The sequence below is a fragment of the Nuphar pumila genome, chromosome 4 (assembly GCF_984573655.1).
Source record: "Nuphar pumila chromosome 4, dmNupPumi1.hap1.1, whole genome shotgun sequence".
In the NCBI taxonomy this organism is placed as follows: domain Eukaryota; kingdom Viridiplantae; phylum Streptophyta; class Magnoliopsida; order Nymphaeales; family Nymphaeaceae; genus Nuphar; species Nuphar pumila.
The window spans coordinates 22,738,673-22,765,249 of NC_143252.1; the positions used below are offsets into that span (position 1 = coordinate 22,738,673).

General features: G+C 41.0%; 1 protein-coding gene across 2 annotated transcripts in view; it reads left to right on the forward strand.

Annotated features, from left to right (window-relative positions):
• Positions 1–26,577, forward strand: part of EMB2771 (E3 ubiquitin ligase) — a 164,509-nt gene that overhangs the window by 50,815 nt on the left and 87,117 nt on the right. The window contains exons 11-12 of one of the 2 annotated variants that reach the window (XM_090002700.1): positions 20,559–20,854; positions 20,957–21,018. In XM_090002700.1, coding sequence (XP_089858826.1) covers positions 20,559–20,854; positions 20,957–21,018 — 358 coding nt within the window. Of the gene's footprint in view, positions 1–20,558; positions 21,019–26,577 lie in introns of both variants that reach the window. The other variant, XM_090002699.1, reaches the window with a different exon arrangement.

Below are 26,577 nucleotides of genomic sequence, written 5' to 3' on the forward strand. Positions count from 1 at the left end.
ATGCACCCTTCCCAGAAAATCAGGGTCCGTTGGGTATAATTCCTTGCATTGTTCGAAGCCAATGACCTGCACTGACATAGTCATCAGAAGGCTGTTCTTCCTACTAAGAGCGTCAGCCACCTTGTTCAGGGTACCAGATTGATGGCGAAGCGAAAAGGTGTACTCTTGCAAGAAGCTGACCCACTTGGCATGACGAGCACTCAACTTCTTTTGACTATTAAGATACTTCAAAGCCTCATGGTCCGTGTACAAGACAAATTCCTTATAAATGAGATAATGTCTCCAATAACGAAGGGCTTGTACCACGACATAGAACTCAACATCGTAAGTGGAGTATTGGCACCTGGCCTGAGTCAACTTCTCACTAAAGAAGGCAACGAGTCTACGATTCTGACTCAAGACAGCGCCAATCCCCACTTTGGAGGCATCACACTCAACCTCAAAGACTGCACTAAAATCAGGGAGAGCTAAGATAGGAGCACTGATCATTTTTTCTTTGATGATCGTAAAAGCTTTTCCAGCCGCAGGCGTCCAATGAAAACTAGTACCTTTTAGGCACTCCGTGATGGGGGCCATAAGGGTACTAAAATTTCTCACGAAACGTCGGTAAAAAGTGGCTAACCCGTGGAAGCTACGGATCTCTCCTATAGTCTTTGGGGTAGGCCAATCGACAATCGCGCGGACTTTTGCGGGGTCGGCCTTGACGCCATCAGATGACACAATAAAAAACCTAAGAACACGACACTGGACGTCATAAACTCACACTTTTTTGCATTGGCATACAATTTTTCCTTCCTCAAAATACCTAAGACTTGGCGCAGGTGACTCAAATGATCGAACAATGATGAACTATAGATCAAAATGTCGTCAAACTAGACAACAACAAACTTTCCAATACACGGACGCAAGACTTGGGTCATCATGTTCATGAAGGTACTTGGGGCATTAGATAACCCAAACGGCATGACTAACCACTCGTACAATCCATCACGTGTCTTGAATGCCGTTTTCCACTCGTCCTCTTCGCGTATACGAATATGGTGATACCTGCTTTTTAGATATATTTTAGAGAAAATGGAGGCACCAGATAACATATCAAACATATCATCCAAACGAGGAATGGGAAAACGGTATTTGACTGTGATGCGATTGATCGCACGGCTATCGACACACATGCGCATGAACCCATCTTTCTTAGGAGTGAGTAAGGCGGGTACGACACAAGGGCTAACACTCTCGCGAATGAAACCCTTTTGCAGTAATTCCTGAACCTGTCTTAATAACTCAGTGTGCTCAGAGGTGTTCATGCGATATGCGGGAAGGTTGGGTAGACTCGACCCTGGCACAAAGTCAATGGCATGCTGAACTACCCTTGTCGAAGGTAATCCATCAGGTAGGTCATCCGGCATAATGTCGCAGAACTCCTCTAGAAGGGGGACAACGTCCGCGGGAATGGACACTGACGAACTCATCACTGACTTTGCCACTAGGGCATAACAATAGCCATCTTCCTGACAATGGTTCAGGAAAAGCCGGTACGAGAGGCCTGCGAGTCGGGGGACTCGCTCAGGTTTGTCCACGGTGGGAAAACCGGTCTCCTTGATAGGTTGAAGGACTATCTTATGGCCATTAAAGATAAAAGAGTATGTGTTCTTGCGGCCATCGTGAGTTGTCTGGCGATCAAACTGCCAGGGACGTCCCAAAAGAATGTGACACGCGTGCATAGGGGCTACATCACACCACACCTTATCGTGGTAGTGTTCCTCCATGGAAAACCGGACTAGGCATCGCTGAGTGATGGGAACCTCGTTTCCTTTCTTGAACCAGGCCATCTTATAGGGTTGGGACAACTTCTCGGTGTTGAGTTTCAAGGTAGACACCACACTCTCAGACACCATGTTCTCACATGCTCCGGTGTCAATGACGACATCACAAGCGTGCCCCTCACAGTTGCACCGGGTCCTAAAAATGTTATTCCTTAGCCATTTCGATGGGGCCGATTCTCGGGGTGTGGTCAACACATGACAGATGGACAACAAACTTTCGACGTTGCCGTCGAACTCTATAACTCCCCTCTCATCCTCGTCTTCAACTAATGACTTGTCATCACTATCACTCTCACTTGCGGATGCAGACTCTACAATTCCTTCAACAAGATGGGTGTTCCTGCTCACGGTGGGACACTTGGACGCGACATGCCCTAACTCTTGACACCTAAAACAACGAAGGGTCAACTCACTAGGTTTGGCTTTGGACCGGGTGTGGAAAGCTGGGCCTGACTGGTCAGGTTTGCTAAGGTCTGCTCGAGGCTTTGAATCACTAGGAGAGCTTGCTCCCCTGGTTGGGAAACCCGACTTAGGTCGACTGGTGGGTTCACTACGGGTCGTCCTATATTCTTGCCTCCGCTTCAGCTTGTCCTCGATGTTCATGGCGTAACTGCTAGCTTGATCTAATGTCTCAACTGTGACACAACTAAAATCATCAGAGATAGCAGGACGGAGACCCGAAATGTACCTCGTGACCTGCTGACGAGCTGTTTCCTCGATCTGCACACGCAGGGAAAGACGATGGAACTCCGCGGTGTACTCTGCTACAGTTCGGGAGCCTTGGCGCAGGGTCAGGTATTCCTTGTAGGCTCGCTCAGCGTGATCTGAAGGCACGAATTTTGACTACATCAATCGTTGCATTTCCTCCCACGACTGTACGCGCTCTAATCCCTGCTGCTCCCTCGATCATTGTAGCTCCACCCACCATGTCTGTGCTAGGCCTCTCAATCGAGTAGACGATAGAGAGACACGACGATGTTCAACGACGGTGTGATAGTCGAAGAAGAATTGCACGGCATAAGACCAGTCGAAGAACTGCTCTACGTCGAATCGCCCCGCAAACTCCGAAAGATCCAGTTTCACCCCTTAAGTGGAAGAGTGGTCTGGTGCTCTCTGTGGTCGCGGCTCCACCATTCCTGCAGGATGCTCGTTCCAAAAATTGTCGTCGTCCCATTCTGCTGCATTGTCCATAGTGCGGTATTGCTCGCCGGGATGCTGGTGCTGTCGAACTCTACCGGTAGGGGGTCGGCGGTCGGGGCGTGCCTGTTCCTGCTGACATTGCCTCGGTCTGGTTTGCCCGTGGGCGGGCACCATCTGCGGCCGGTATTGTGGTACTGGAATGACGGGAAGTCCAAGGTAGGGTGGAGGATTCGGGTGGGGTTCGAGTTCCTGGCGGGTAGAGTTGGTATAATATGGGTGTGGTGTTGGGTCGGATGCTGCAGTGGGTTCTGGGTCAAGGTTGGGTAGACAGGTGGGTTTGGGTTTGGGTATGGGGTCTGGTGGGTATGTTGATGGGTTGACTCGCCCGATGGGATATGGATCGGGCCCATTCCTACGCTATTCGTCGGACCCAGATATGGATGGGCTGGATCGAGGTTCGAGTTGTGGGGATAATAGGCTTGGTTTGAACTCGATCCCCGATCCATAAGATTATGGGTCTGGTTTTGACCCGGCTCAAAACCAAACTGGAGCTCCGCCCGGGTCCGATATGGGTTATGGTCGGCATGGGATCTAATTTGAGGGTCAAAATTACTGGGTTGGTTCTGGTTCGGGGCTGCCCGCGAACCTGAACCAACTAGGTAGGTTGGGTAAGGGGTGTCTAGACCCAAACCCGCTCCCTGAGACCCAAGGGTTGGTCCCAACGAAACGGGCCTGTGCCCTGCTGTAACGAACATCGGGTTGGACCCTCTTGGGTCAGGTCCACCCCAATGGGTTTGGCCCGCTCCCGCTCATAGAGATACAGTCTCGGAGCTTCCCCGCGCGGGATTGGGAGGGAGAGATGGCTCTCTCCTGGTTCGGACAGACGAACCCGGGTCTACAACAGGGACCAGCGTGACGCTGGGGCTCTGCCGACCCAGCTCCATCTGCAGCTCCTCTTGCGTGGTGCCCTGCCATGAGCCAGGGCCTGCAGGTGGGCCCAGCGCAAGGCTGGGGCCCTGCAGGCTCAGGTCGACCTGCGGCGTGGCCACAGGTACGCGTGACCACGAGCCTGAACCTGCAAGTGGCCCCAGCGCACTGTTGGGGCCCTGCAGGCTCGGTCCCACCTGCGATCCCAACGCAGGGGGACGCTGTTTGGGGTGAGGGGCCGTTACCAGGGAGTTACTGCTCATCGGGGCTCCCTGGTGTTGCTGCAAGTTGCTCAGATCATGGGCGATGGCTGTCGCCGGTAGGAACGCAGTGTCGCGACCCTGCTGGAGTTGCCTCGGCTGCAGCGGTGCGGTAGCGCTGGGAATCGAACCTGCGGCTGTGCCCTCGACGAGGTCTGCGCCCAGTATTGCGCACGACTCTTGGGGTGATTCGAGTGTTGTTACGCGATCTTCAAACCCATCCATCCTCTTTGACAGTCCGGCGATATCCCTACTCATTCGCAACATGTTCTCTTGGATTTTCGTCAACACGTCCATGACACGCAGTAAGGGGTCTTCGCTGCCAGCCTCTTCACGTTCCTCGCCTCTCACCGGATCGGTCCCTGCTTCAAGAGCCATCTCGCTGATGAAGAAGGGTGCGGCTCTGATACCACTTTGATGCAGCCCACGTCGGAGGAGGAGTGAAAACAAAGGCCCACCGTGAATCAGTGTGGCTGAACCTCTTTATTAATCTCAAATAGTTTCAATAAACAATGGGGAAAACAAATAACAGTAAAGAATTTAAAAGAAAGACAGGATGCAGGTAATAAAGAATTAGAAAACGCAGGAAGAGAATGACGGCTGAAACTTTTCAATAGTCTGCCCCACGCAACCCTAGGAGGGGGCCTTTTAAACGCTATTTACTGAACCCGAGTCACGGGTCCAGACTTGGATCTGAATCGCGATTCGGGTCAGCTTCTATCTTCAGCTCGTTCTGGGGCGTGCGAACTACACCACGCCTGGCGTAGGTGCGCAGGAGTACCTCCCTGCGTCGTGGCTCCGTCCCTGCAAGTGAGTCATACACGCGGGGTCGTTCATCTGCCCTTTATGGCGGATCGGGTGGCACGATGGGCCCAATCGAGTCCTGCCCTGCATCATTCTCCCCTGGTTGGGAAGAAGTCGGCTCTGTCGTGTGTGTGTACTATATATATATATACCTTACTAAACCTAGGTTGACTAAGCCATTGGTCAACCTAGGTTGACTATAGTCTAGCGATTGGACTAGCTCCAACGGCTAGAAGGGAATCCCTCTTCCCTTTTAATTCCTCTCTCTTCTCTCCTTTTTGGCCTATATATATGTGTAGGTATATAACTTTGAACGTGAGAGAGTGATGGGTAGTTTTTTAGGTTTCGAGTGTTTCTAGTGAGGCTCTTTTGCAAATTTCCATTTCTTTAGTATTGTTTGAATTTCATCCTTAATGAAATTGCTTATTTTTAAGTCTTTTATTTTATGAGTATTTTCATGGTGGAGATGTATTTAACTACATTGTTATTCTTGGCCCATGAAACACATTCTTGAGTGCATTGGGATCTATGCCATTTCAAGACATGGTATCAGAGCTTGGCATCTTGATCTTGGTACCTTATTTGTTTGTTCTTCTAAAGAAAACTCTAATTTGATGAATGACTTGGACTCCATGATCTCACATTCTGGTATGTGTTTTATTTTTGGTAAAATGTCTATGATAAAATTTCAAAAATTGTTTTTGTTTTGTTTTGTTAACAAATTAGACATTTTTTCAAATTAATTGAAATTAAAGCTTTCTTTTCAATCTCTTTTTAAATATATTATTGTTTTTGTTGGCTCTTGTGTGAGCATGTTGATTCAAAGTATATTTTGAGTATTATAGTACTTTTTTTTTATCAAAACATGTTAAAAATTATGTACTAAGTAAATATAAAATTTCTTAAGGATTTCAAAATTATTACGTGTCCATGTTTCTTTCTTTGGTGTGTCCTTAGAGACTTGTTGTGTTTGTCCATTTAGAGCTTTGGTGGATACTTTTTTGTTCTATCCTATCATCAATAAAAAAATATTTTTTATTGTTGTGTTAACCACCTTGGGTGAATTTAGTGTGTGAGCTAATCTTGTGGCTTGTATATGTTCTTTTGATGCTTTGGTGGAACTCTTTGAGTGTCGACTTTGTTGATTTGGTGAACATCTTTAAGAAAACTTGTTTCCTTTCATGCTAAAACTTTTTTTTTTAAATTCTTGTTTTTGAGTCTTAAGTGACTTTATGTGATTTGCCGATGGATGATTTATTAACTTGGGTACTTGTGCCTTCTTGCAACTCTTACTCGTTTCTTTCTTTGATATTTTATATCGTGATTCTTTGAAATTTTATATTTGTTGCAAATTTTTTTTGTATGACATATGTGAGTTAGTGATTCGAGAAAATTATGTATTAAACATGAATCTCTATATATGTGCCTTTATTGTCTCGTAGTAGACTTATGATATAGATTAAGCTTCTTAAAACTATTATTCTTGTTATTAAATCTTTGTGTCTTGGTGCACATGTCTCTTGATTGGCGAATTTATGAAAGGTAATAATTTTTTTTTAACTTATGTCGATTGCTTAAAATTGAGTATGATCCTTGTTGATTGCTTGCTTGTTCAAATTTGTGAAAAAATGATCATAATGTATTGCATATAATTGCATCAATTGACCTATTGTTGTGCATATGATTGCATTATATTCATGGTAAGGTTTCTATTGAATTTGATTTGAAACTTATTTTTTTTTCAAATCGGTTATTTGATATGAACTCACTTATTTGGAAATTGATTTTCGTGAATATTTATTGCCTTCTTATGACATTGATTTTTTCAATCATAAAATTTTATATATAATGCATTATCTCTCTTAGCCTTCTTGTTTGGTCCATGGTTGCCAGTTGAGGAAGCGAGAGCGGGAAGCGAGTCACTTTCAAAATTTTAGAAAGCGGGAAGCATGGGACCACTTAGGAGCGAATCAGGAATCGTCTCGGAAGCGACCTAAGAAGCGAACTGGAAGCGAGGGGGAAGTGAAAACAATAAAACAATAAAACAATAAAACAATAAAAAATACAAAAATTAAAAAATGGGGGAAGCGTGGGGGAAGCGAGGGGGAAACATGCTTCCCATAAAAGGGAAGCGCGCTTCCCATTTAAAAGTGGCACTTCCCCGTGCATTTCGGAAGCGCAAGGTTTCGCGCTTCGGGGAAGCGCACTTCCCCACTTACCTAGGCGCTTCCGGTAACTCTGGTTTGGTCAGGGTTAGCCGTTGATGTAACGCTCCCAAAATTTTAACCTTAATTATTGTTCAAATTTTGAAATTTCGAAGCCAATATTTTTTTTGATAAGTACAAGTAAATCAGATCTTATAATGCGAAAACTATTTTAAAAAATGGTTAAGACTTTGGGCGAGGTTACACTAAAGATAACAATGAAATCAAAATGTACGTGATATATACATTTAAAACCACGTACAATATAAGACTGGAATATGAAGAGTTTTAATTTCATTTCAAATCAGAGTATAAAAACAACACTTCAGTCTCTATATTATCAAGTACTTAAAGCAAAAATATCATGAATACCAAGATCGCAAGGTAAGAGTGGACACTCGGGGATGCAACTCGACCAGCCCTTTGCTCCAACTGCTCATTATACTTTACCTGCATTACCTGTCTCCCATAAAACGGGGTCAGACTCGCTAAAAGCTGGTCAAACAACCCAAACTCTAACTTATAAAAAACATATAAGCATTTAAAGGTAAAGACATGATATATTATTCATCAATCGTCAAGTGATAGACAAAGGAACAATGTCGAGTCATTCATTTCAAGCATTCAGACATAAAGCATTTCATCACTTAATATTCTATTCAACATTAACTCACACAATAAAGCATAATCTATATGCATTCAAGTCATTACAAGTTATCGCATATATATATATATGTATATATATATATATATATATATATATATATATATATATGCATCTAAGACATTCATATCATTGTATCATTTTCATATGCATTCATAATTCTTATAAATAATAAGTCAAATCATATTTGACCATTCCAGCATGAAATACACACACATACATTCTAAGTAATTTAGTTAGATATTCATGATATACATCAATCATGATACATAGGTCTGATGTATTCACTCAGACAATCATAATGCAATCATTTGTAATAAAACTATGTAGGTCTATTGTATCATTCACATAATAAGTCAAAACTAGTCATTTGTAAGCATGTCACCTACACGCTAACATAAGCGTCACAATCATAACCTCATGTCAAGATCTAAAATAAATAAGGATCTGATCTCATATCTGAGTTCAACATTTAATCATGCTATAACAGAAAAGCCAAATCTATAGATTCATAACTGACTATCTCAATCAACTAAGAAGATCACCACAATTCATCGTAATATTTTGTTTAATCATAATAAAGATTTACAAGATCCACGCCGGATCACCTGGTTTGGGAAATGTACAACCTCACAAGGAGTTACCGCCCTAGACGGATGGTCTGCCTGATCTTGGACAATGCACTTCCTCACAGGAATATACCGTCTTCACTGGCTACCCGCTCTTGGATAATGCATTTCCTCACAGAGACTTATCGCTCTAGCTGGATTACCTGATCTGGTCATGCACACCCTCACAGAGAATCCTTTGAGAAGAATTCCTCAACGGGTACCATATCCAATGAAAACTATTATGATACATGCGTTAATACAATTGACCACTCTCAGGGTTGATAGCCACCAACACGGCACAAGCATGTATACAATCAATATGCATCACATCATACATCACTTCATATGGCACTTAAATCATAAAATCACACATTTAACCAATAAATTTCTATGAACCATAGTTCACTATTGAACTTAAACATTTATCCCATGCCTTCATAATTTTATATCGCATAACATTTAAATCATATCACATATAAACATATTATCCTACACACCATATCATCGCCACAAGAAACATTGCATTTCGTAAATTGAACATTGACGCATGCGTAAACAAAACATGAGTTCACTAAACCTCAACATACATAACTCCTACATAGTTCGAGATTTGCACACACGATAAAAGTCATATGCATTTTTCACCACATGAATCGACATATCACCTTAGATATAATTGTATAAGGGTAGGTCAAAATCTCATTGACCATCCTACTGTACATTATACACATATTTCTTAAGCAAACAAGCCATACAAGTTCAAAACAATTTATAACATTCGCAGTATGCATCGAACACGACTTACACACATTCATAGTAGTTATATGTACACCACGTATCAAATTCATACAAACACACAAAGCAACATAGTATGCGCAAACCAAAGTATGATGACACACATTGCGTACATATTATACATTCATAAGTGCACAAGCATTCAAACCCACACACAAGTATACCTGCAACAAACACACTCCATATTCCGCTAACTACAATAATGATTCATGACAAGTATGATCTCCGAACTACAATCACAAGAGTCCTAGATATCCACAACTAAGTGAAGTGTGGGAGCATAACTTGTATTTGTAATTCATTTAGATATTCAGTGCAACAACATCATGCTTAGACAATTAGTGCCTAAACATGCCCTCTATAAGTTCAGTTAAGGTATCTTACCTTAATAATGTGAAGAGCAATTAATCGATACCCGAAAGACCGAGGGGTTTCGAAGTCTGCAAAGACCGCTACCCAAGCAATACAACAAACTCTTGGTGTGCGATTGCAACTGCCAAAAACTAAAAAAAAATGCCAATTATAACAAGATTAACAAAAAATAACAAATTACCCTATAAACCATTACCAAGAGCCACATAACACACAAATACATTCCAAAAATTCATAAACTCTATAAAAAATATATTTAAATATAATATATATATATATATAAATAGTGATTTATAGTCCAAAATAGTTCTATAAATGCAAATTATGCCATGATTGACTTGAATAAACAAATGAACATGTAATATATCAATAAATGAAATTCAAAAGATAGAAACACATTTCTAATTTGGAGATAAAAAATGAGTTCTTTATTTATTAATAATCCTTAAAAATTATGCGTTTTACAGTTGAGGTGAGTTATGTGTGGATCTCATGTCATCTTATCAATCTAGATTCTCAAGCGTTATGAGTGATGTGTTGTCACTTGTCTTGGGTCTGATTGATGGTTGACTAGACTTTGAACTCATTATTGTTGGTATTCTGAGTTAGTCGTTGATGTGAGTTATGTGTGCACCTCAAATCATCTAATAAATCTGTAATTATCAATGTAACACCCCAAAATCCAGGACTTAACTTTTTATGAAAAGTTTGAAAGCTTTGAAACCAATCATTTATCAGGGTTTGAAATAGAAGTTCAGCGGAAAAATCTTGTTTGAAATAGCAAGTCAAGGGACCTTGGGCGCATTACAATACAAACTTTCTTTTGCACAACGGATTTGCAACACCGCACGTTTAAGAAATCAAATAGATTATAAAAATGTGATTTTTATTTAATAGTTTAAGATTTGTGCAAAGAAGAGATTTTCAGGAAAACTTTTATGCAAATTTATCGAAAAGTCTTCATGAGCGAAACGTCAAGGAAATGGTCTCATCTTGAACTCATCACGTCATCGTGCCATTGCAAGCTGCCTCAACCTGTCTACCACCTTCTCATGAAATGGGTCAGTTTTGCGAAAAACTAGTAGGGGTGCAAAAGACAAGGAGGAACAAACACTGCAATAAGCAAGACAATTGCTCAACTAAACAGGAGAAACAAAACAGAGCTAACCATACATGTTGTCGAGTATGACAAACAAAACTACAGTAAAGCAAATAGCAAAATACAAGAGCAGTAAGGAACAAAGTGTTGAACAAGTAAAATATGCATTTATAGCAATCCAACTGATTCTGTAGGTAGGGAGTAACTAACTCCACCAAGCAATCAAGCATAGAAACTGAATAAGCATTTATAACGAAGCTCACAATGCATGCAATTACCACTGAATTGTTCAGTTCACCGACAAGTAACTATATTAATCTTACAGTGCAAGTCATTGCACAAGCAGCATAAGCTACCCGTGATTAAGCAATCACACGATAACAGTTATATATTAACCACAAGGGGTAAGCAGCTTATAAGACAAAAATCTACATTGGTTTTAGTTATAGACAGTTTGTAGATTACGAGCTGTGAGCAATTACATTCGTTATATAAACAATTCGTAGATTACGAGCTGTAAACAGTCACATTCGTCATAAGAGACGCAAGCCAACAGGTGCTATATTATAACAAGCATGAAATAGTTCAACCAAGTAGCAAGTCACATGCTAATATATCGCAACTAACATAATGCTATCATCATAAGCATTTGACTAGCACGAGCAGCTAATTATTAACAAAGGACTGCATAACTAGTTCAACCAACTAGAGCAGCGCCACAATAGGCATACATAGCTCGATGCGTAGTGCGTCGAACTACAGGGCAACCAAGCAAGTCATGACACACACATCTCTACATTGTGAATAGTTTACTTTTTGTTTTGATTATTAGCTAGCCGTTGTGGGTACGCACAAGGTACAAAACATAGAAACAATCAAGATCCATCCGGGGGTTTATTATGCTATGTATTTTACGATACCCCGAATGACTGACTGAGTCCGCTCCTAAGGGGACAACCAGTGACCAAAAGAGTAAATCCCCAAAGGCATAAGTGGCCCGTGGATGCATCCAAACTTCTGCAGAAGTGGCTTGAAGGTTATCTCTGTAGCATTTCCCCTAACTTCGGTGACTGGAGAGGCCGAGTTTTTTACCCGCAACTGCCATTAAGGGACTTGTCTATCAAAGTTTTGTACCATCCATCCTCTCTCTTGATGAACCGTATTGAATGAGCACGACGGGGGTTTCTTAACCGTCGTCCCATTCTACATGCTCTGGTCTTTTGACCCACTCGAGCATCTTGCCTGTGAAGACCATGGTTGCCAGTTGAGGAAGCGGGAGCGGGAAGCGATACGGGAAGCGGGAGCGGGAAGCGAGGCACTTTCAAAATTTTAGGAAGCGGGGAAGCGTGGGACCACTTAGGAGCGATTCGGGAAGTGTCTCAGAAGCGACCTAGGAAGCGTCTCGGAAGCGACCTAGGAAGCGTCTCGGAAGCGAGGGGGAAGCGAAAAAAATAAAAATAAAAAATAAAAAATAAAAAATACAAAAAAATTGAAAAAAACAGGGGAAGCGAGGGGGAAGCGTGATGGGAAGCGCGCTTCCCATTAAAGGGAAGCGCGTCCCCCATTAAAGGGAAACGCGTCCCCCATTAAAGGGAAACGCGCTTCCCAAAAAAGGGGGACGCTTCCCCCCACGCTTCGGAAGCGCGACGTTTCGCGCTTCCGAAGCGCGCTTCGGGGAAGCGCGCTTCCCCTTTTAGCTAGGCGCTTCCGGTAACTCTGGTGAAGACGCATAGGCACCATTTAGTGAATTATACGTGCAAATGCACGTTCGAGGCAACCACACACCTCTCATCCTACTCATCGAAGTACGCAACGTACCTGTTCAAAAGTATAACTAAGATGAGGGGCATGGATTTCTCAAAAGGAAATCCCCACAACAATGCTTTGCCGATAAGATATGGTGTAACCATTCAAGTTCAAACTTGTCATGCTCAGGTCCTTTAGACCGTCACGAGCCTCTTGCCTGTTAGGAGAACACCGATATTACATGATTAATAGAAAGTGTCAAAACACGCCTCGAGGTTACTACAGACCTCTCATCCTGCTCCTCGTAGTTCAAACATATAGTACATGACTAAGGGTACGACTATGAGGAGAGGGGCATGGATTTCTTAATAGAGATCCATCAACAATCGTCTCGCGAAGGATGGAAAAACGCCAACTATCTTAGTTGGCCAGAAAACCTAATAACTAGGTCTCTCACTGGTCTAGCGATGGCGCATTTTCCTCAGTAGAACCTTCACCCATCTTGTGCACATGCCCTTAAACAGGGTTATCCGAGTTGTATCAGGTACGCGAACTGAAGTTGTAAACACTTCTCCCAAACACATCAATTTGGGAGATCCAGCCGCTATCTCGCAAAAGGCTTTCAAAATCTGCTTTATGAAATAATACGTTTCGAAAATAGGTTGGTGCCTAAAAGTTATCCTTTTTGGAGAACCAAGTGCATAAGTGTGCATCATGCCTTTTAAGACAAAAGAATAAGTTGAAATACGCTTGAAGTTGCACTCAATGAGTGCAAGCTAATAAAAGAGTAAGCACGTGCATGTTACAGTGCGGCGATAAAGTATGATCGATTCCCAAAGTGCAAAACTGTGTCGAGCGCAAAACCTCAAGCAATGCACAAAGTACGAAACTGTACCTCACTAAACAGTCGAGCAACTACGTGATTACTGAAAGCAATGCATGAGGTATGGAACCGTACCTCAACCAATCAAACACACAAGCAAGTGACATACCCAAGGCAGTGCACGAGGTACGAAACCGTACCTCAGTTAACTAGACATGTAAGCAAGTAATAGTCAAGGCAAATGAACATCAACAACATAAAGAGCAGAGAGAACAGGAGAAAAGCCTTGGCGCATAAAATGCGGAGCAATAGAAAGGAAAGTACAACAATTAAATACGAAACGGAAGCCTGAGCGCATATAACACGACGACAAAGTAAGGACAAGTAAAAAGCCATGGCGCATAAAGCCCGGGGCAGCAAAAAAGTAAAGTGCAGAAAAGTAAAGAAGACAAGGATCGCGAAACAACGCCCTTGAATTAAAAGACATGAAATGTAAAGACATGAATTAAAAGCCTGGGCACATATAGCGCGATGACAACAGAAAAGAAAAATGCAAAGAAAGTAAAAAGGACAAGAACTGTGAAACCGCATCCTTGAGTTAAAAGACATACGTATATATTTTATACGTTGTACATATATCATCGTCCTCTTTCATTTTTAATTATCTTTTCTTATTTTAGCATTTATCCGTTCATTGTCCTTTTACGCAAGAATCCCCTACCATGAGGGGGTGCAGATCCTCGTACGCCTGCAACGTAGGTAAGCACAAGCTCGACCACGGGGCGCGAGCGGGATCCACTGTTCAACCTGCGATGCTTAGAATGTTAGTAATATGCCATTAAAAGAAGAAACACAATAAGCACAAGCCGAACCCTAGCCCATTATCATAAGATCAAAAGAGCTCGGTTTCTCGCTTGCAGGCCGCAGAGGCTTCCTGCCTGCAGGTTGCAGAGGCAGAGATTCTGCACCCTGCCTGCAAGGGTGCCAGAGGCAGGGGCCTCACCCCTGCCTGGCAAAAAGCATCAGAGGTAGGGAGCAGGGGCTCCCTGTCTGCCAGAACAGAGAAGGCAGGGGAGGGAGCAGAGGCTCCCTGTCGAACCTACCACAACTCACCCCCTGTCGGAACACGAAGTTGGACAGGGGGGCGCAGTACCCTGCTAGAAACGAGATAGGTAGGCAGTGACAAGATCAAGGCAGGGGGGCTTCGCCCCCTGCCGGAAAACAAACGAGATGCAGGTGGCTTCGCCCCTGCCTCAAAAACCATAGGCAGCAGGGGAGGCAGATTCCCCCATCGAAAAATCGAGAGACAAGGGGCAGAGCCTCTCACCGGGAAGAGCAAGCAGAGGCAAGCCCCCTGTCGAAAACACCAACAGAGGCAGGGGGGTCGCCCCTTGCCAGGAAACAGGAAGAAGGCAGGGGACGCTTCGCCCCCTTCCCGAAAACCAAAGGAGGCAGGGGCTTTTCCCCCTGCCGGGAAAAACAAAAGCAGGGGGAGCCTCGCCCCCTCCTGGCAAACCACATGAGGCAGGGGGTAGGACCCCCTGCCAGGAAGCAACAGGAGGCAGGGGGCGGAACCCCCTACCGGAAAACAATCACGAGGCAGGGGATTCGGCCCCTGCTGAGGAACAACAGAGGGCAGGGGGGGCTTCGCCCTCTGCCGAGAATATAAAAAGAGGCAAGGGGGCGGAGCCCCTGCTGAAAAACAGACAAAGGCAGGGGGGCGAAGCCCCCTGCTGGGAACTGGATGGGGGCAGTGGGCAAAACCCCCTGCCAGAAAACCACAGGAGGCAGGGAACAAAATCCCCTGCCGAAATACAACAGAAGGCAGGGGGCTTTGTCCCCTGCCGGAAAAATCTGAAAGAGGCAGGGACTTCGCCCCTGCCGGGAAAACCCACTAGAGGCAGGGGACGAAGCCCCCTGCCGGAAAGTCGAGCTGACGTAGGGAGCTCCGCCCCCTGCGACGATAAGAAAGGAAAAAAGGAGAAGGGACAATACCTGCGAAGACCGACGAACGTCTGCTGGCAATGGTCGCCGGCGAACAAAAGAAGCGGATGAAGGAGCGGGAAGCAATGGTGGTGGCGTTGTCGCCGAAGACGACAGGTGGCCGGAGGCAGCAGCAATAGGTGAAGGTCGTCGTTTCGATCGTCGACGGTATCGATCACCGATGGTCAGAGAGAGAGAGAGAGAGAGAGAGAGAGAGAGAGAGAGAGAGAGAGAGAGAGAGAGAGAGAGAGAGAGAGAGAGAGAGGGTTTTGCCCCTCGTCTCACAGCCTGCGTCTTTAAAAAGGCGCAGACTCTCGATCCTTCGAGAAGCTGGGTCGCGGGTTCGGGTCAGACTCGGATCCGACACGGCGGACCAACCCCGACACGTGTCTGACATGTGCCCTGCACGTGTTCGACACATTTTTTTTACAGGCTTTATAATCAAAGTTTATGAGTGTTATGTTGACATCATTCTTGGATCTGTTTGATAGTTGATTGGCCTCTGGATCCATATATGTTTTTGTTGATTCAAAGACATTTCTTAGGGTAAGTTGTGTGCACCTTGTTTTATGTCAGTTTTGATTGTCAACTTATGGTTTGACTCTAATTGACAGTTTGATCTCTGAATTTGAGTGTGTTGTATTACTCATTTGTTGTATGCCCATTGTTGTTAGGGATGCTTGTAACTTTGTTTAGCTGTGATGGCTATCTATTTTTGAAATTGGCTCTAATTGACAGTTTGATCTCTGAATCTGAGTGTGTTGTATTACTTATTTGTTGTATGCCCATTGTTGTTAGGGATGCTTGTAACTCTGTTTAGCTGTGATGGCTATCTATTTTTGAAATCATGGTATTTCGAAAGATGGTTAAAATGAATATTCTTACTGATAACATTAGTGTGTTTCCACTACACGCTTTCTTACCTTGAATATCTTCTTCTTATTATGCCTCTTATCTAAGTGTCATTATATGTAGACAAGAGATGTTTGTTCACACCTTTTGTGTGCGTTATTAGCCCATCGTTGGCATTGTGATTATACTCTTGCTTTAGTTACTGATACATTTGTTGTAGAGTGTCATATGTAGACAAAAGGTGTTTATTTATACCTTCGTGTATGATTTTAACCCATTGTTGGCATTATAATTATGCTCTTGTTCTAGTGGCTAATGCACTTGTTTCGAGTTTCATTATATGTAGACAAGATATGTTTATACACACCTTTGAGTGGGCTTTTGGTGGCTTTATGTGTATGCTCTTGTTCTAGTTATTGATATACTTTATTTTTGAGGATTGGAGGTCTAGTAAGGTGATTGCTTGTGATGGTCAAACTAGTGTTTTAATTTACAAAATTTATTCATTATAATGTATGATATTTTTAATATCTTCGTAATTTTTCTTAAACTCATTTGCTCTTTTATGAGAAATGGTTGTTGAAATATTTTCATGCATGTTTCATTATGCTTTAGTTGCATGAGTTGTTCCATGATTGATTGTCTTGCATAGTTTGCATAAGTTTATGTTTTTTCCAAGCATGTAAATATAATTTTTACTTGCATGTGTTGCTTTTTGTTAGCTCTTCGTATTGTCCCATAGTGGACTTGTGCTTATGCACTTTTGTGTTTGTATTGTGCCTTCATATTGTCCACACTTAGACTTGTATATGCTTTTGCATCTTGTTTTAATTCCACATCCTTCATTGTTTGCTTTTCTAGGCATTTCATTAGTGAAATCTCTTATGCGTATGCCCATAGTGGATATTATGTGCATCTGATTGCGCTTAAAATTGTTCTCACTTTGTATTACTTTTTGGGAAAACTGGTGCTTGTGCTCTCCTATTGTATGTGTGTGGATTTTCACTAAAATCTTGTTTGTATTTTCACTTGTTCTAAGCATGTGTTCTTGAAAGATTGTTTATTATTATCTCTTAAAATTGGTCCATGAGTGACTTTCTCTGTTACATGACTAATATTGCTTCCAAAAATGTAATTGATCTTTATTAAATGATGAAAATCATTTCTTGTACCTTCCACTGTGTAAAAATGTGTTGAGATTTGAACTCTTGTGAATTATTTCTTCATAGTATTAATGATTGTTTGAAAAATTCATATTTTAAGTCTATTATGCGTTAATGTGATGAATATATGTGTGTACCAAAATGATGCATGCTTTTTAGGAATGGTTAAAGTCATTAATGATTTATAAATCATCTTTGAGAAATTTGTATGTTCTCTTAATAATTAAGAACTTTTTAAAGTCGAGTCTCTTAATGACTATCATGTTTTACTTTAAATGATTTTGACAAAAGTTAAATTGACTTATATATTGTATGTTTGTGTGCTTGGCCATCCTCTCTCTCTATAAGTTATGTAAGTATAATTATTTCTTGTTAGACTCTCTTGTTATATCTTCTTGCAGGTTCTTTCAGCATTGATGCTACTAAAGATCCTCTGGGATTATAGAGCGTTTGATTAAACACCCTTTAAAGAAGCACCAAGTGGAAGAACCTGATGAAGTCCATGGGAGACACGTTATGTAATGAGTTTCTTCGCAAGGTTGCTAGACTAGGAAGCGAAAGCGGGAAACAGTATGAGAAGCGGAAGCGAGAAGCAATGCGTTTTAAAATGTATAGGAACATGGTAGTGCTGAATAAAAAAAGAAATATAAGAATTTAATGAGAATCAAAATGAAACACAAATAAAAACTAAAATAAAAGTGACTAATATTAAATTTCAGTATTTTTTAGTGTAAAAATTAATTTTTTAACAAAATCTAAACATGATGACTACCAATTTTGAGAAAGCACATAAAAGTGAGTGAGAAGAGTGAGAAAACACAAAAAATATGAAAAGTTGATAAAAAGAATATATAAAAAGAATAGATGAAGCATGTAAAAAACTTAGGAGAAGCGTGGGGGATTCAAGGTTCTCATCAAGTTTCAGAAGCGAGGAGTATTGCACTTTCGAAGCGAGTTTTCGGGAAGCGAGCTTCACACCTATCTAAGAAGCTTTCGGTAACTCTGGTTTATAATTTCAAACTTATAGTGAGTCATTTTAAGTTTGAAGGGGGGTGTTAAGATAAATGTATCCTTGGTATATGTATGTGTATACATATACATATGTGTACATGAATATATATATGTACATCTTCATACATATATTTTTATATATAATATATATTTAGCTTAGTCAACCTAGGTTGACTAAGCCATGGGTCAACATAGGTTGACTATGGTCTAGCCGTTGGAGGCTAGTCCAACGGCTCGAAGGGAATCCCTCTTCCCTTTTAACTCCTCTCTCTTCTCTCCTTTTTGTCCTATATATATGTGTGACTATGTGACTTTGAATGTGAGAGAGTGATGGGTAGTTTTCTCGGTTTTGAGTGTTTGGGTGTTTCTAGTGAGACTCTTAATTTTTAATTTTTTTTTTGTATTATTTGAATTTCATTCTTAATGAAATTGTTTATTTTTAAGTCTTGTGTTCTATGGGTATTTTCATTGGGAACGTGTGTTTAACTACATTGTATTCTTATCTCATGAGAGACACATTGGAGTGCATTGGGTTCCGTGCCATTTCATGACGGAAATATATTCTTGAATCAGATCCGAACTATCACCTATATATGTAAGGGGCCATTGCTTGCTGCCATCCACATACCCAAGAAGATCATACGTATTTAGGGTTGGGAGAAATTGGGTTCCCACAACAAATGGTTTTCTGTTGTGAGTTTAACAAACAAAATGATGTAGACTGTTCGGTTGCAGGAATGGAAAAAAGACTGCATACCCGATACAATCAAGGAGGACACGGTAGAAGAATGTGACGATACAGTTTGCTCCATGCTACTGTTGTGCTCTGATACCATAACAGGAATCGACTACAAAAAATATCACACGACACACAAGCCTCGTGGTTTGGTATCAATACCTACATCCAGGATATTGGTATCTCACACTCTCATGTTTTCAAATGAGAGAGTGAGGTTACTTTAATAGGGCCTGTTATAATATTTGATAGGGATCTCATTCCACAGTTCTTTCCTTGAGACCCTCCATTATAGGTGATTACAGGCCTGTCATGCTCATCACAATATTCCTTTCTTTTAAGAGCTTTATCTTTACATATTGTCACTGATTTTTCTTGAGATCTTGTTGCCTTAGCTCGGACGTTGACCTGCTGAGTTGTTTCCTTCATCTTCATCTTGACGTGTACTGGGTTTGGAACCCCTTGAACCACTTGCACTGGTACCCCACTATTGGAAGTTCCTTATTTGCTATCTTCACTCTTTTCCTTTGAATAACAAAAGTCTTTATTGAAGAGTTATGTGATGGGGAGACCATAGTGACAATTCTCGCGAGATTTATGAAAATCTCGCGAAAATATTGCGTGAAATTACTTGCTTAGGCACCTAGGCACTCCTAGGCAGTGGGCTTGTGCCTAGGTAGCCTCCACGGGATTTTGATTACTAAGGGTGTATCCAAGTGTTATGTCATGTCACATGTGGACAGGGGATGTGCATGCTAAGTGTCCATGTGACACAGCTGTCTCATGTGATATCTACAATACTGATTTCATCATTTTTAAAATGTGTGCTTATATTTGACATAAACCAGATGAATCTTTCATGTTGATAGTATCCGGTTTCTGATTTGAATATTTGAACAAAATCCTGTGCATGGGTTCTTTGTAGGGATCTAATTTTGTAAATATCAATTTTCATTAATTTCCTGAAGCTTTCTGAATACTGTTACACATATTTGTTTCTTTTCTATCAATTATTTAAATTGCTAATATATTGTGATGCTTCACTTTTAATTGTTATTCTGTATACCTATTATATATTTTGCTTTTTAACGAAAAAAACTGTTACAGATCCCTTTCTGACTTGTAAAGAATATGAGTTTAGATTTCTGTGGATAAATTCGTATATAATTTTTTATTTTTTTCACACAGACTGTTTTATTGACTGCAACATAAGTACTCTGTACGTTTTGTTTCTTGAAAACTATTCTACGCTTGTATACATTTTAGTGTGCTGATGTGTTTTTCCATCCTCATAGTGGGTTTTATTTATAACACTCTAAGCATATCAATTCAATGTCTTAACAGGACATTATTTAATATGATGGCTCTAAAGTTTTTTTTTCTGCTTTTTCAACTTGTTCCACTAAAGTCATCATTTATGAGGATACATGTCATTGCATCTGTAATGAATAATCTTTATGAATGAAGGTTGCTTTGGATAGGTATTGAGTGCCTATTGTCTTGAATTCTTTATATGATTATGATGCTTGTTTGCATTTCTAGGGACATGGGATTACTAGTCAGCTTGTTGCTTAAAATTGCTACTTCTCTTGGTGAGGCGAACTATGTGGATCATTACATTCGTGATTTTCCAGTTCTTTTACTGGAAGCGGGATTATTTCAACCCGTGTCAAATCCACGGACTCCACCCTGTTTATTCCGATGGTTGCAGGCTTGTCTGAAACATGGTTCCAGATTTGCTAACTGTGATGACCTTCCGCCACTATTTCGGAGGGATGGAAGCATTGTTGTTGGCTTTGCTCGGAAGATTGTATCATTTTATAGCCTTCTGTTAGGAGGTGAGCGGATTGGGAGAAAACTGTCTTCAGGAGTATATTGTAACATCTCCAAGGGATCTGCATCTACCAATGAGCAGCTCGTTGTGCTTGCTATGGTCGCAGAAGGGTTTGGACTGCAGCAGATGGATCAACTACCAGCAGGTGTCTCTCTTCCATTGCATCACGTAAGTTATTTTACTAGATTTTTGGCTTTTCCTTGCTTTTTTTAAATTGAATGTGATGCCTGTTCTGTTAATTAACAATTTAGCATGTTTAGTGTTACAATTATGTCTGCTGATTTATTTTTGCAGTGTTCTTAGTGTCGTGTGGACATATTCTTGAAAAGAAAAGCTTGCAAGTATAACTAACAACATGCAGAGCAGTAAATAACAACAACAACAACAACTACGCCTTCATCCCAAAACAATTGGGGTCGGCGATATGAACCAACAAAGAAAATCATTCTGGGTCTTCCACATGAATCCTTCTCCTCCATTCATTTCTATCCAATGCCATGTCCTCGGTGAGGTTCAAAGCATTCATATCATTTCCTATCACCTCCATCCATGTCTTCCTAGGCCTACCCCGACCTCTTTTAACTAATATATTTCCCCATTTCTCCATCCTTATAACTGGAGCATCATTAGGCCTTCGTCGAATATGTCCAAACCACCGTAAACGATTCTCTCTCATCTTATTTTCAATGGGTGCAACGCCTACCTTCTTATGTATCTCCTCGTTCCGAATCTTATCTTTTATTGTATTTCCACACATCCATCTCAGCATACGCATCTGAGCTACACTCATTTTTTGAATATGATGTCTCTTGGCAGCCCAACATTCCGTACCATATAGTAAAGCGGGCCTAATAGTTGTCCTATAAAACTTTCCCTTCAACCTCAATGGCATTCTACAATCGCACAACACTCTAGTTGCACTCTTCCATTTCATCCACCCAACCTTTATCCTATGATTTACATCTCTATCAATTTCTCCATACTTTTGAATGATAGATCCCAAATATTTGAAAGAATCATCCACCGGTATTTCTTGCTCACCAAGCTTCACTACACTCCCATCTCTATTTCGTTGCTTACTAAATCGACATTCCATGTATTCTGTCTTACTCTTATTCAACTTAAAACCTCTTGCTTCCAATGTCTACAACAACAACAACAACAACTACGCCTTCATCCCAAAACAATTGGGGTCAGCGATATGAACCAAAAAAGAAATTCATTTTGGGTCTTCCACATGAATCCTTTTCCTCCAATCATTTCTATCCAACGCCATGTCCTCGGTGAGGTTCAAAGCATTCATATCCTTTCCTATCATCTCCATCCAAGTCTTCCTAGGCCTACCCCTACCTCTTTTAACTAATATATTTTCCCATTTCTCCAACCTTCTAACTGGAGCATCATTAGGCCTTCGCCGAATATGTCCAAACCACCGTAAACGATTCTCTCGCATCTTATTCTCAATGGGTGCAACACCTACCTTCTTACGTATCTCTTCGTTCCGAATCTTATCTTTTATTGTATTTCCACACATCCATCTAAGCATCCGCATCTCAGCTACACTCATTTTTTGAATATGATGTCTCTTGACAGCCCAACATTCCGTACCATATAGTAAAGCGGGTCTAATAGTCGTCCTATAAAACTTTCCCTTCAACCGCAATGGCATTCTACGATCGCACAGCACTCCAGTAGCACTTTTCCATTTCATCCACCCAACCTTTATCCTATGATTTACATCTCCATCAATTTCTCCATACTTTTGAATGATGGATCCCAAATATTTGAAATAATCATTCACCGGTATATCTTGCTCACCAAGCTTCACTACACTCCCATCACTACTTCGTTGCTTACTAAACCGACATTCCATATATTCAGTCTTACTCTTACTCAACTTAAAACCTCTAGCTTCCAATGTCTGTCTCCATAATTCTAACTTAGCATTAACCCCAGCTCTAGACTCATCAATCAAAACAATATCATCAGCAAACAACATACACCACGGTACATTTTCTTGAATTGATCTCGTAAGCTCATCCATCACTATCGCAAATAGGAAAGGGCTTAAAGCAGATCCTTGATGTAACCCAACCGTTATCGGAAAATTGGTTGTCACCCCTCCACAAGTGCGGACATTGGTTACTACTCCTTCATACATATCTTTAATTATACTAATGTACTTGAGAGAAACACCTTTCTTCATCATTGTCCACCAGAGAACGTCCCTAGGTACTCTATCGTATGCCTTCTCTAAATCAATAAAAACCATATGCAAATCTTTGTTCCTCTCTCTATATCTTTCAATAAGTTGTCTAAGAAGATGTATAGCTTCCATAGTTGATCTTCCAGGCATAAAACCAAATTGATTCTCCGATATCATGACAACCTTCCTCAACCTAGACTCAATCACCCTCTCCCAAAGTTTCATAGTATGACTCATGAGTTTTATACCACGATAGTTTGTGCAATCTTGTATATCACCCTTATTCTTATATAAAGGCACCAAAGTACTCTTCCTCCACTCATTAGGCATCTTATTTGTTCGCCAAATCAAGTTAAAAAGATTTATCAACCATTCTAAACCTTTCTCTCCCAAGCATTTCCAAGCCTCGATAGGTATACCATCTGGGCCAACTGCCCTTCTTGATTTCATTTTCTTCAAAGCCTATGCAATTTCTTTCTTTTGAATCTTGCGCATGAAGTCACGATTTATCTCATGAAAAGGAATGGAGAAGTCTCCAAGATCTTGAGCATGACTATCATTAAATAGCTTATCAAAATAATCTTTCCATCTCTCCTTAATCTCCTCATCTTTGACTAAAACCCTTTGCGTTTCATCTTTGATACATCTAACCATACCCAAATCCTTCGATTTCCTATCTCTCATCTTTGCAAGCCTATAAATATCCTTCTCGCCTTCTTTGGTATCCAACTTGTCATAAACCTCCTTATATACCTTAGCCCTCGCGTTTCGAACAACTTTTTTAGCTTCCTTCTTTGCTATCATATACTTCTCCAAATTCTCATTATCACGACTCTTACTTAGATTTCTATAACACTCTCTTTTAACCTTAATAGCTAATTTGACATCCTCGTTCCACCATGATGTATCCTTACCTAGTGGTGCACCGCCTTTAGACTCACCCAATACCTCCTTAGCTACTTTTCTCATACCACCCGCTATCTTATTCCACATTGATTCTGAATCCTCCTCGAGACACCAATCAACTTCCTTAACTACCTGCTCTACAAACATTCCTTGTTTAGCTCCTTTCAGTGCCCACCACTTAATTCTAGGATCTATCCTATGTCTATCCCTTTTGCGGCATTGTCTAATTCTAAGATCTAAAATTAAGACTCTATGTTGTGTAACTACACTTTCTCCTGGTATAACCTTACAATCGATGCAACAACCCCTATCTCTCTTTCTAAGTAGGAAAAAATCTATCTGACTCGTATTAACCCCACTTTTAAATGTTACTAGGTGAGACTCCCTCTTCCTAAACCAAGTGTTTGCTAAGATCATATCATAGGACAAACAAAAATCTAAAATCCTTTCTCCACTTTCATTTCTTTCTCCTATACCATAGCCTCCATGGATATTCTCAAATCCATCCCTACTAATGCCTACATGTCCATTAAGGTCACCGCCGATGAAAAACTTTTCTCCATAAGATGTCTCTTGTACTACTCCATCTAAATCTTCCCAAAATTGATGCTTAATGGAATCATCTAAACCTACTTGAGGTGCATAAACACTAATAATATTAATAATATCCGTACCTAATACTAATTTAATAAGTAAAATTCTATCACCCTTCCTACGGACCTCAACTACATTATCTATAAATTGACGACTCATAACAATCCCTACTCCATTCCTATTCCTATTTATTCCTGTATACCAAATCTTATATCCCAAGGTTCTATCACTTTAGCTTTCTCACCTACCCATTTGGTCTCTTGAAGACATAAAATATCAATATTTCTCCTACACATAACATCTACTAACTCTACCAACTTACCAGTTAAAGACCCTATATTCCAAGTGGCTAACCTAATTTTATGGTCTTGGACTAACTTCTTTACCCCCACCCGTCCAACAAAGTGAGGGAACCCTTGCCTATTTGACACCACACCCGGGCGCCGGTGTGACGCGTCGCTTCTGGGCGACGACCTAGCAACCCTTGCACATTTATCACTGCCTCCGGGCCTAGAGAGTACAGCGCGTCGCTCAGTAGGGAACGCCCCAACGAAATTCTCATATTGGTTCATTTTCATAGGATATGACAAAGTTTTTATGCTGGCTGTCACAGGCCTACCGCAACCCTCCTCCTTTATCCGGGCTTGGGACCGGCAGTGCAGAGCAGTAAATAATATAAAAATATTAAATGTTAAATGACAAGTTGTCATCCAATGCTATCCAAGAGTACGAGAAGTATGAACCAAAGAAAGGTAACCCACAATCCAAGTAACAGGGACACTGCTGACCACCACCCAAACCCATGTCGACACACCTGGGTACAGATACAGGTGGGTCGGGTTGGATCTGTGCCAATAAAGACCCAACCCAAAAAACACAGCCCAATAAGCCAGACTTTTTTTTTGGCTTTTTTTACCTTGGGTCAAAGGGCCTTGACCCGATAAGTCCTCCCGAGAGAGAGAGAGAGAGAGAGAGAGAGAGAGAGAGAGAGATGGTTTCATTCCCCCTTCTCCCTCTTCTTTTTTTATACCCAACCTCCCCCCCTGTTTTTTTAAATATTATCATTTTACCTTTCCTACCCTTTCCTTATTGAAAATATCAGCTCAGCCTTTCCTTTATTAAAGATATCAGTCTATCCCTCACATTTATTAAAAACATCAATAAAAATAATTTTTTATATTTACAAACCTGGATCTTGGACTGAAGTCCATTAAACCATTTCTCACACATACACTATATATATAGCCGTGTCCCCATACCTGCATTTTTTGAAGGTGCCGTGTCGTACCCTCTGTACCCGTACCCATGTGACAGCCCACAATAGATCAGTCCTAAACCATTTCATATTTACACACATATATACATCAGCCAAAGTTAGTTTATGAACTGAAGTGGCATTAGAGAAACACTCCCTGAAGGTACGGTTATTCATCTCTTTCCAAATGGTCCAAGTAGTTGGAAGTCAGCACCTCCATAAAAATCTCCATTGCTTATTCTTCTTAGTATGAGTAGGACCCAATAGTAGATCCCTATTGGAGAGGCCTTGGAAATCGCAAGTTTCAGGTTCGCCATGTCTACCCAAATACACTGAAAAAGGTTGCAACTCGCAAAATAAGTGTACAATAATTTCTTCATTTTTAAGCAAAATATGCATCCGCTAGTACCTTGAAAGCATTTGTCCTTAAGTATTGCAGTGTATGGACTTTTGAAATATTTACAGATCTAATTATTAAACATATAAGTAGTTGCTTACTGATCATTATAGCTCATTAGTTGCTTACTATTGTTTCTAAATGAAAATTTTGATAGAAATAGCATTGATTTTGAAAGACTCTCATAGGATACTTCGATGAGAAGTCAAGCATCATAACCTACTGTTGATTCGTTGATTTGTCAGGTTTATCTTTTGTAAAGCATTGTGAACATCCCAAAGTTGTATTTTAACTTGTATTAAAGATTTTAATGAAAGTTGAGTTGTTAGATAGAGTTATATGGAATGCTCTTTAATGTTCGTATTCTTG